Source organism: Abramis brama (genome assembly GCF_963993115.1).
Source record: "Abramis brama genome assembly, chromosome: 17".
NCBI classification, from domain to species: Eukaryota; Metazoa; Chordata; class Actinopteri; order Cypriniformes; family Leuciscidae; genus Abramis; species Abramis brama.
Window position 1 is genome coordinate 1,717,501 of NC_139979.1, and position 12,500 is coordinate 1,730,000.

Consider the following 12,500-nt stretch of genomic DNA (forward strand, 5'->3'; position numbering starts at 1 on the left):
AAAATAAAAAAGGTAATTACTACTTTTTATCTCGCAATTCTGACTTTTTATCTTACAAATGCGTGATATAAAGTCGTAATTGCGTGATATAAAGTCAGAATTGTGTGATATAAACTCGCAATTTTGAGAAATTATTATTTATTTTTTTTAGTGCAGAAATACATACAGAAACTCTACAAAATACACACATCGACCAAAAAACAAACAAAAACAAAACACAGATAAACAACAATATAAGAACAGGCGAGGAGAGAGAGAGAAAAAAGATAAAGAAATGAAAAGAAAGACTTTATAATTTGAAAAATATATCCTTTGGGGGTGTTGAGTGTTTTAAGGTATTCAGTAATTTAACATCTTTTACCCTTTGAGAAATAAATAAATTCAGACTTTTTTTCCTCAGAATTGCATGTTTATAACTCGCAATTCTGACTTGATAACACGCAATTGGGAGATATAATGTCAGAAATGCAAGATATAAAGTCGCAATTGTGAGTTATAAAGTCAGAATTGCAAGATATAAAGTCAGAATTGCGAGATATAAAGTCAGAATTGTGAGATATAAAGTCAGAATTGTGAGATATAAAGTCAGAATTGCAAGATATAAAGTCAGAATTGCGAGATATAAAGTCAGAATTGTGAGATATAAAGTCAGAATTGTGAGATATAAAGTCAGAATTGTGAGATATAAAGTCAGAATTGCTTCCATAGATCTATTTTCTCACTTAGACCTTAATTTGCTTCTGTGTGCGCAGCAAAATACGGTAAACTGCTGTTTTCCAGAACTGCCTCATCTGGTGCTTGTTCAGCAGAAGGAGAGCAGAAAAAGACCCAATTAAGAGCACACTAGATTAGCCTACTAAATAAATAAATAAATAAGGGTTTCAGCTCATCATTGGAGCCCAATCTCACAACTGGCAGGCTGGGAATTAACACGTCCAGCCACTGAGAGGCCAAAAGTGCTCTCTGTTCATCAGCCAAACACCCCGTCTCCAAATCTAAAGTGACAAGCGTCGACAGTCGCCAGCGGATCAGAAGAGTCCAGGTAATATCCCATTGTGACCAGCTGATTAAACCTGGGGTGGGCTGTTGATGAAGAATACTCTCTATTATGCTCCTGTCTAATTACAGCGGCCGGACGAATCATCCGAGAGGCGGCGGCGGCCGAGAATACACTGTTAATGAGGTGAACCGCTCGGATGAAAAGGTGAGAATCAATCACAGAAAATCAAGCAGATTGTTCATTAGGAGTCGGGATAATGCCGGCAGATCCAGCGAGAGCAACTTTAATTAGGACCCAGACGAGAGGCCATGCAGATTTATGAACGCTGTCATAGGAATCACTGTTTCTTGTGACATGGACATGAATGGATGCGTTTGGCTATCCGTGGCTGAATCCAATCGGGGGAGATGACATCTGGAGTACAACAGTCATGCATCAGCAATTGGATTTGAGATATGGGAATATTTTCGAGGTGTAGAGTTTTTTCGGCGCGCGCAACCCTTTTTTAATGTTGTAATCTGATGTATTTCAGGCGCCAAAAGGGTGTTTTTGCAGTGATGCCATTGAAGAACCATTTTTGGTTCCCCAAAGTACTTTTCAGTCGTCAGTTCTTAAAAGAACGATTTTTTCTTAGTGCGAAGAATCTTTTAATATTCTAAAGAACCTTTTCCCACTATAAAGAACCTTTTTGTGTGGATTTAAAAGATTCCATGGAAGGTAAAGGTTCTTTATGGAACCATTGGTGCCGTTTCCGATTTCGATTCTGCTTATCGATTCCGATTCTTATTGATTCCTAATTTAGATTAGGTAAAAAAAACTGCCTTAGATATCATTCACATTTAGTCTTATTGCTTATTGTAGCTGAATATCATAAACAAAAATCAACATGCTAAAGAACATTTACACAAGGAACGTTTGCCTGTGGTTTAAAAACACCATAGAAGAACAACTAGCCAAACTAATATAAATTTCAAGCATTATTAAAGACAAGTAAACACTCAATTAAAAAAAGAACAATGAACAAACGACAAATAGATACAAAAGATACGACTGAAATAAACAGTGTTTTAAGATTAAGGTTCAGAAACTGGAATCAAATGTAAAATAATACTGCACTTTATAAATAAAATATACATTATAGTTACAAAAGTTATTCAGTCAAGAACGTGAATTTTCTCTTAGTCTTTTGTTGTTTGATGAGTGTTATTATAGAGACGGCAGGAATATTAGTGCTGTCCCTTTAAGAGCTGCACGGATCTAATACACTGATACACGTCTAGCACAGACAACAGTTTTCTGAATGGTTTAAAGTCATATTGAAATGCTCACAAAGGAATCGATAAGAGGAATCGAAATTTCAATCTTATAACAAGTATTCGATTTCCAACCACTGTTTTCTGATATCAGTCCATCATTTGGAAAAACAACAGACTGCCCCAAAAATAGCCGTCTTTGACATGACAACCAGCACAAAGTGTTTTTCCCAGACACCACTGCATGTTTCGAGCTCAGACACGCGCTCTCTGGAGGCAACAGGCTAAGCGTGTGCGCCATCGGAGAGAGAAACCGCTGCGATACGCGGGGAAAACAGAGTTGGTTGGAGGGTCTGATATTTGCATGGCTGATACGGGGAGGGGAGGCTGTGCATGAAACGAGGCGGGAAGGTATTTTTAGAGCCGGCGGAGGAAGTGGGAGATGTTTATGATTTCAGAGAGACTAGCTACTCCCTCCCCGAGGTTCTGCTTCACGCTTCCAGCTTTTGGCAGATCTGTCTCTCTCTGGCAACCGCTCCCTCAGCACCGGAGACTGACAGAGAGGAGTTCACTTCCAGTGTACCGTTACACACACACACACGACAGGCCAAAAACACAGACTCTACTGTGCCATTGGGGTTTGGCTTGCTTAGTTGTGGGACATTCAATTTAATATTTGACAATATTATTGATCTGCCTGCGTTGACAGCATTATATGAGAACTGAACTGAGCTGGATGATGACAGAGCGGCTATATATATATAAATTAGCTAAATTAATAACTTTTTTACAACAAAAAATGAATCATCACTGAACTTACTTAAAGGGATACTTCACCTCTGGAAAGATGAATGTGTATTTAAATTGGGTCATTTATGTAGTAGAAATGTGAAATTATTTTAGAAGTTGGAGCTTTCTAGACTGAGAAAAGCCAGAAAATGTATTTTTGGCTCATGTGGATGAAAGACAACATCTCCCAGAATGCACTTGCTTCGCTGCCCTAGGAGGCCACGCCCAAGCCACGCCTACCGGTAAGAGCGAGCAGTTAAACAACTAGGCTAGGCTACTAGTTGACTCGAAACTTAAAAGGCGCCGTTTTATCGTGAGTCTCCGTGACGAGTCTGCCCGGGATTTCGAGATCGCCGAAAATGTCCGGGATTCGGCTTTTGCGTCCTACAGTCGCCATTCATCATGTTTACTGTGGCGAGCAGGACGAGGCTGAGCCGCGGGAGAACGACGCGAGGCCGGCGGTGTGATTACTGAGACGCACCGGTCTCGCATCTCTCACGGAGGAGCGGGAATTTTCTTAGCAATGCTATAACGCACATCAACCGATCACTTGTTTAGCGTTCATGTAAACACTACATTCAGATTCACCAATCAGAATGAATTCAGTTAGATTGAAGCAAAAGGTGTGCATGTAAACAATGAATGGCGACTGCAGAAAGCAAAAGCCGAATCCCGGATATTTTGGACGATCTCGACGGCCGGACATGTCCGGGAAAAAGAGGATGGTAACCCCCATTACTCAGATTTCTCCACAGAACAAGAGCCTGTTAGCTTAGCTTCCAAATAAAAGATGGCTGACACTGTGTGTACATTCTGTGAGTGAGATCCCTCTATGGGCGGGCTGAACACATGCGGGACAGCGCCTCCTACTGGCTGTAGTCTCTCGCCTCTGGCCAGAAAATCCTCCGATGACGCAAAATGATGATTTTTGCGTCATCGGAGGATTTTTTCCAGACAAAAAATACATAAATCTCTCGTCTCAGGGGGACATGAGGGAGGAAAGCACGGTAATTCGAAAATACTACAGGTTTTCTACTGATACAAAGCTAAATGCTAAATCCTGAAGTATCCCTTTAAGCTGGACTAGAAACAAACTCTTTTGCATTATTTTCCTGTTATCACTGTAAAGCTGCTTTGAAACAATCTGCACTGTAAAAAGCGCTAGGGCCTATATAAATAAATGTGACTTGACTCTTCTTAGTGTAAAATTGTCTCCTTGTGGCGGAGAGAAAGTCAGGCACTGTTGATGAGCGTTCATTTGTTCAGCAAGGCATTTTATATCAGACGCCACAGGAAATGTTTGTTAAAATGATCATTTTCACAGCAAAGACACATTTGGGAGAAGCGATGAGCCGACTTTGATGACAATAACGATCATCCCTGCTCAGATTAACTCGTTTAATAACTAATCCGAGCCACCAAACACTGTGTTCGTGCAAATGAATGGCCAGAACACATTAAAGGTTTCTGTTTTGTATTAGAACGTGTCGTGTTATGCAAGTTAATAACTAATGAGCGTTGTGACGGAAGTGAATCAATCAAAAATTAACTTTATCTGGACAATAACTTTATTCTAGATCTGCTGTAAAGCCTAAACAATCTCTGTTACTGTAATCTCCTATTATCACTGTAAAGCTGCTTTGAAACAATCTATATTGATAAAAGCGCTATATAAATGAAGGAGACTTGACTTGACTAGCATGCAAAGGACAAAACTTGAGTGTCGCGGTTTCAAAGCTGCGGTTCGGCTCGTGTTTAGAGAAGATTTCTCAAAGAGGGACTGAAAACTGCAACTCTTCCTCTGACCCATTTTCTTTAATGTGGCGAATAAGGCAAACCTCTGCACGGCAGTGTTTCCTGACGCGTGTTTTTGTCGGTTCAGCAGGCGAACGCTCTCCTGGGGTGGGAATGAGACAGTCTCCCTGTTTGGACTTTTTCCTTCCTTCCTTCCTGGACGTCCTGGACTCAACAAAGACCCTCACCTGAGCAGGGCATTGTGGGGGAATGTGGACACACTTGAAGAGGAGAACAGATCCAGAAAGCACCATCAAAGCATCATAGACTTGTATGGTGCGTATTATGCTTGAATATTTGTTTGCATTTAATAAAAAAGAAAAAATGCATTTGATAAAAAAAAATTGTATAATGGGATTATACAATAATGTATAATAGGAACTGGCCTGAACTCATTTTTTCTAAACCCTCTTTGTGTGTCAGTCAAAAATTACTGTATTTTTTAAAATTACAATGAAATGAATGTACTTTATTTTTGTTTCATAATGTTTTTTATTTAATATTTTGTATTTTTTTGCGGATTTCATGGTACTAAATTATATTTATGCAGTAGATATAATCCATTTATTCACTGTTTGAGCATAGACCTGAAAATGAAATTTCCCACTTAAACTTTCATAAATCTTGACCGCTTCTGATCACAGACTGAAGTTTGTTATCTTCATAAAGAGCTGATTGCAAAAGACTCGTGCAGAATATAGTGTGTATCCACCTTTGCTCTGGGGTGAAGATGCACAAACACCATGTTTTACTCTGAGGACGCATTTCCCGGGGAAAGAGAAACAAAATGTCACCGCATAATTTAGACAAAAATGGGGGTTAATTGGTGTCTTGGGAAAGCGTTCCTACTTTATGTCCTTATAAAAGCTCTGACACTGTTTATGAATAATCCTGGATATAGAGGTGCAATAACAGCCACAGATATAGACCGAACCCAATCTAGACACACTGTTACTCGTCTCTGTTAATCAGAGGGTGGAGGGACACTTTCCCTCTCTTTCTCTTTTGTCCGGCATGAACCTGGAGAACCGTCCGCTCGGCGTCCAAGGTCTCGGCACAGACGCGCTGGAACCAGACGCAGCGGATGCGATCGCCATGGGAACGGGCCCCTTGACAACCATTTCATACCCACGAGAAGAAAAGAGAGCAATATCTCTCCCTTTATCCGCTTTCTTTGAGATTCTCTCTCATATTCTCTCTCGTCTTTCCTTTCTCTGGCTTTCTCTGATTCTAATTTGTTTTATATACCATTTCATTTTACAAGACAAATATCATTTTCTTTATTAAAGAGCTGTCAGAGATTTTGCTAGACCGTCCAAAAGTGATATTTGTTTTTAATGACTCTACAAGTTCAATTACACCATTTATATATATATATTTATGTATTTCAAATGTGAGTGAAGAACAAAACACTATACTTGGTTACGGTATTTATCTGACAAAATTATTTGGCAAAAAAAGGCAAACTAAAGATACAGGTTTTTATTTTACCATGCAGAAAAATAAAAATAAAATAAATGCATTGAAAAACAAAAAGCTGACAGGATGCAAATAATCAGATATTAATATTTTTGTAGGTTCTCTCTTGTTTTTGCATGTTATCATTACAAATAAAACAAACGACTCCAAGCACAAAAATGCAATATGCTTACAAAATATTAATAATATTATTTGAATAAAGGGTGAAGACTTTTCCTGTCCGCTACTGTATGTGGTTATGAGTAGACGGGATGCTTTATATTTATTTGTGCGTAAACAAAGAAACAATAATGTAGAAAATTAATGCACACAAAGAACTTATGAAGCGTTTAATGCAGAGCATCAGTTTTAAATGATTTATCTGTTTATAATATTAGTTTTATTGTTTTGAGTCTTTTGTTCTGAACTTAAAGTGACATTGTCAGACTTTTTCATTTGTTATGAATAATCTGATCTTTACGTTTACGTCCTAGAATTACCTCAAGTATTTAATTCATCGTATTACTATTATCCTAAAAACAGGCATTACATGTTGACATTTGAATAAACTTTTTTATAATGAGAAAAATAAACATATTTTGACTACACTTGTCATATGATGTCATAAAAGAAGAACTGTTTGTTTCCAAAAGAAGTTCCTCAAAGAACCATTTTTTTTTTTCATTTTTTTTAGTTTAGAACAATTTGTGCAATGAAAAGATTCCATGGAATCTTTCAAATTCTTCTTGGAAGCCAATAAAGAGGTTTATTTTTAAAAACGAATGCGAATTTGCTCACACACCCTCCCCGGCACCCATATGGGCGACAGCATGTTGTGCGAGAGTGTGAGACTGTTTTCAGTGAATGTGTTGAAGAAAGCATTCAGTCTCTTTTCTTAAAGGGGTGGTTGATTATGATTTGACTTTTCTAACTTTAGTTAGTGTGTAATGTTGCTGTTTGAGCATAAACAACATCTGCAAAGTTACAACGCTCAAAGTTCAAAGCAAAGGGAGATATTTGCTTTTAAAGAAATCGCTTTTTAAGGACTACAACAAACGGCTGGTAGAGACTACACCACATTCCTCCCGGGTTAGTGACATCACAAACCCTAGAATTTACATAAACCCCGCCCCCGGAACTCGATTTATAGATTATCATGACAAAATATGCTAATCAATGACTAGAAGATAACTACACATCAGCTTCATAAATTCATCAACTAACCATTCAGAAATGTCCTGTTGCTTCTACATGTTGTCTCTTCTTCTTGAGTCTCTCCATCATTGTCTGACTCCGGTTTGAACATAAAAGGCTAAAAAATTTTGAAATGTTCAGTGCATGTGTGTGTGAGGTAAAAGAACACGAGCTCTTGAAGCTCCGCCCCCTGTGCCGGGAGCAGCAGCTCATTTGCATTTAAAGGGACACACACAAAAACAGTGCGTTTTTGCTCACCCTCAAAAAGTGACAATTTTAACATGCGATATAAAAATATCTGTGGGGTATTTTGAGCTAAAACTTCACACACACACTCTGGGGACATCAGAGACTTATTTTACATCTTGTGAAAAGAGTTTTTCAACAAAGACTATTTTAAACATTGTCTGTACTAACTTTCAGGGCCGGCAAGTTTCAATAACATTAGAAGCCTGTGAAGGAGTGAGCTCTCAGATTTCATCAAAAAATATCTTCATTTGTGTCCTGAAGATGAACGAGAGTCTTACGGGGTTTGGAACAACACGAGGGAGAGTAATTACTGACCGAATTTTTGGCTGAACTAACCCTTTAATACTTTTATTCAGCAAGCGAGTCGATGAGCCTTGAAGACGTTTTAAAGATGCTTTATTCCGTGGCCTGTTAAACACAGAAAGTGTGTGTTTTCCTGCAGCGCTTGCATATTTCCCGCTTTGACTGTTCTCTGTTGTGTCTAGGCATCGCCAGAGGCCTGAATACATGTGGCAGGAGCTCGACGCTGCGACACGAGGGGAAGAACCTAATCTTCACACGTAATCCCTTCAAAGCGGCAGCTCGCGCAGGAGAAGAACAGAAATCAGCATTCATCTTCCATCAAGTGTGTTTCATCTCCTCCAGCGACTCCGCCGAGGAGAAGTGCGCCGCCAGCGGATGTGACATCTGATTTGTAAGGCTGTCTAATCACAGGAGAAGGTGAACGTCTTCTCTCTGTTCTCAGACCAGAGCCTGTCCTGATTCAGCGTTTGAGAAGACTGTAGTAAAAGGGACAATACGATTCAAATGCACGTTCCAATTATCTAAATGAGATTTAATTGAGCACTGGAGAGGGTTCTCTGTCCCAATTAGGTTAGCAAAATATTGTGCTTCATGTGTATTAATCATATTCCTAACAAACCAGACAAGCTGCCGATGATGATGATCAGGGACGGCGCTAGGGCTGGGCTGAGGGGGCTTAAGCCCCGAATGTTTTTAGTAAAGCCCCGAATATTTTGTTACCTTGTCTTTCTCATAGAGCAAAACAATTAATCAGAAAAACAAATGTAATTAAGATGACCTTATCGTGAAAAGTGCATATTACAGTTTTATTTATGTTTTTCCCTTTGCATTAAAGGGACATACGACGTGCTTTTGCAGCGTTGAGCATTGTAGCCAATCACAGACATGTCTGTTGAACGCATCGGCCAATCAGAGGCGTTTAAATGAGTCGCCGTGCTGAAGATGTGTTTTGCACGAGCTCACCGAGTTCTGCACTTTCGCAAACCTGTCATTATTATTGGCAATAAACATAAACTTAAGATGCAAATAAGAGATTCACTGCAATATATTTGATATTCTTGTTTCTGCTCTGATCGCTCCATCACGCACCGCTCTGTTTGTTGTTAGGAAGACTAAAAGTTCAGCGGTCTCGCTCATCAATGTCAAAATGATTAAAGAAGAGAATGAATGTCTGGTAAAATGTAAGTAGATAAACATTTAATATTTGACTGTTTTACAATAGAAATGTTCAACTACTGACAATGACTCAAATTACTCAACTTTTTTTTATTTATTAAATTTTGCCTTTTTGAATTGAAAATATGCTATAATTTCCTTGATTCATTTAGAGAGAATGCATGCATGCATAATTAAAAATTAAATATTATTTGCAAAGAGTTAAAATTATTTCACTAATACAATAAGCCTTTCTTTTTCTTTATTCCCTTAAATCGCTTTTATAATTAATTAATTCCTTTAAATAAAAATACACCATTTTAGTTTGGGCTAAAGCCCTTAGAACCGCCCCTGATGATGGTGATGATGATACGAATAAATACCTGCAGAAATGATCTACAAGTTTGCTGCATGTGATTTATTACAGATTACAGATTCATACATGATATTCTCATCCTTTAAAAAAGCCCTCAGACACGCTCAGTTAAAGTTTCAGGAGAGATCTGCGTCCCAGTTGGCCTGCTTATACTACGCCCTAAAAGTACGTAGTGTTTTTGTGGAGAAGAAGTCAATACTTTTGAGTGTGTAGCAGACGAGTAGGCAAGCTTTGGGACAAACTACTTCTTCATAATTTCAAATTTTGCTGTCAACCTTTAAAGTGCCCTGTCAATCATCTCGTCACAGTTAAAATCCTCCACATTAAATTTTATTTAATTTCCTGCCATACTGGAGAAAAAGTAGCCGTTAATCCGCCAGTCATGCGGAGACTCTCCTCATGCGTTTGGTCATGATCTTTTAAATGCATCATTATGCAAACATATCGTTATAAAAGTTCACAAATGAAATATGATGCAGATAACATTGAATAAATATCTTTTTTGGCAGTTTAGATGCTGATTATTAATTACTCAAACCCCTTAACCATTGTTCTCACACATCTGCCATGCTTGTAGTTTTTTAACACTTATTATTTGTGTTTGTAGTTCTAATGGAATAATGGGTTGTGGTTGGATCTGCATTTCAGATTCTAACCAGAAAAATTAGAGCATCCGGGTGACTTCGTAATACTCATTTCAACATACTATGATTTGGGACACACTAATTCTAATTTCCAATTCTATTTAGGACGGATGCAGCAAATGTTTCAAACTGTGCACGGGTTTGCCAAGGAGACCCTACGGAGCCCATAAAGGGACATGGTGATGGGGAAAAAAATTTGAAATAGGAAGAAAATGTATATTTCAATGCTTTTGCATTCTCTAGCAAAAGTCCAGCGTTCCCCGAGAAACTGTCCGCTTACCTTTTTTTTTTTGTGTTCGCTTGCAGGACTTTTGCGATGGAAATAATATGAGGTGGGAGGAAAAGCTATATTTTAGTGCTGGTGCATTCTCTCACAAAACTTCCCCCGAGAAACTTTACGTTTCATAAAAAAATTGGTGGGAGGAAAAACTACACTGCCGTGCAAAAGTTTGTGATCAGTAAATGTTTTTTTAAAAAGTCTCTTATGCTTACCAAGGCTGCATTTATTTGTTAAAATTTGTTTGCATTGTTTATTCAAAGCGCTCGCTGCAGTTTGTCGTCTGACGCTTTAGATGCTCGAGCTCTTCAAAGCAGGATGGATTCTGATTGGCTGTCAATGTTTTATCATTCATCAACTGGGGGAAAAAAATAGGCCTAGTTCTGAAAGTGATTCCCACTATATATTCCAACAGTGTTGTGATCGTTGAAGTTGTGTTGTGGACTCTGCTAATCTTTTAAATTTAGAGTGATTTTTAAAACAATCTTTATCGTTTTGGTCTTTGGTGTGAACGGGCATTAAAACTAAAAACAGAAAACTTTGTATGCGTTTTGGCACGACAGCAACGTTTTGGGGGCCTGAAAATGCTAACTTTTGGAAACGGCAAGCGCAAGTTTTTGAAAACTATACCGTTATTGTCTCCTTGTAAACTACAAAAAAAAAAAAAAACGAATTTGTGAAAACCATATGGAACCTTGTTGCCATCACTAAATAAAAAAATTAATTTAAAAAAAAATTACTTTAAATAAAAGTGTCACTTTTTTCTCGCAATTCTGACTTTTTTCTCTCGCAATTGTGAGTTTATATCTAGAAATGTTGACTTTTTTCTCTCAATCTGACTTTTTTATAGTTTATATCTTGCAATTCGGGCTTTTTTGTCGCAATTCTGGCTTTTTTTCTCATAATTGCGAGTTTATATCACATAATTGTGAGGAAAAAAGTCGCAATTACCTTTTTTATTTTTTATTCTGTGGTGGAAACAAGCTTCCATAAAACGGTAACATCATGCGCGCGTATTATGTGTTCAGTCTACAGGCGCATAGTGTTTTCTTTACATAGTGACATCGCCATCTACTGGCATGGCAGCAGAATACAGTGATTTTTTTAGCCGTTTTCATGGATCCGTGTGAACAGGGATCATTTTGACATTGTCATCTGTACGTTTCCATTTATAGTACATCATTATCGTGTAATTTTACCCTTAGAAACCCCACACACACCCATACACACCATAGCATCATGTCTGCAACTTTTGCACACCACTCATAATGTTTTCCGAAAATGTACAAAATTGAGTTTTTGTATTTTTTTCCCTCTGAGCTGATAAAATGTTCCAGCTGATGCACATATGACACCAAAGAGCGGGTACGCGCGGGGTCGGAGGGCACGAGCCCGTGATATGATGCACAGATTCCTCCAGGACAACAGCGGCTCTGTGTGTCGATTCCTGAGGCGTCTGGAACTGATTAATGACAGTTTGCCTTCTCTCTTCTCTTTTCTTACATTCCTTTCTTAAAGGCCATTCACAATGAGAGCAATTTGCGTCCGTAAGACATTCATTTACAAGGAGAGTTGGCCATTTCTGGCAATATGAGCGACAGCTGGACCGCCTACTAGCAACAATAGATTAGCATACTAACATACTAATAGTCTTTCAGGATTTATTATGCATGCTGTGCACAGTGTGCACATTTTCTATTGGTATGTATGGAATACTTTACAAAATGTGCAGTACATAACAGAGTATGCAACAATGCAATGCACTCGACTTGGTTTTTAACCTTTTCTTGACTTGTTATTTGATCAGTAGGCCATAAAATGTATAAAGAGCTATTTTTTTTCCTAAGATGATGATGCCACATGCAATTTAATGTGACAAAAATGTTTAAAAAACAGTGTTATTGCAAAATAAATAAATAAATAACTAAAACTATTAAAGGAGTGGTTGATTATGATTTGACTTTTCTAACTTTAGTTAGTGTGTAATGTTGCTGTTTGAGCATAAACA

General features: G+C 38.2%; 2 protein-coding genes across 4 annotated transcripts in view; one reads left to right on the top strand and one right to left on the bottom strand.

Moving 5' to 3' along the window:
• rftn1b (raftlin, lipid raft linker 1b) overlaps nt 1–12,500 on the bottom strand; it is a 137,281-nt gene that overhangs the window by 122,115 nt on the left and 2,666 nt on the right. The gene's annotated exons all lie outside the window — the stretch shown is intronic.
• Nucleotides 1,018–9,286, top strand: LOC311067492 (uncharacterized protein). The gene is made up of 3 exons (XM_084089391.1): nt 1,018–1,204; nt 4,928–5,112; nt 8,223–9,286. The coding sequence occupies exons 1-3, from the start codon at nt 1,197–1,199 to the stop codon at nt 8,426–8,428; spliced, it is 399 nt and encodes a 132-aa protein (XP_083945517.1). The 5' UTR covers nt 1,018–1,196; the 3' UTR covers nt 8,429–9,286.

What these genes read in the sequence shown, in the direction of transcription:
- LOC311067492 (XM_084089391.1), top strand. An exon ending in AAGCATCATAGACTTGTATG is followed by an intron (nt 5,113 to 8,222) that starts GTGCGTATTATG and finishes TGTTGTGTCTAG; the next exon opens with GCATCGCCAGAGGCCTGAAT.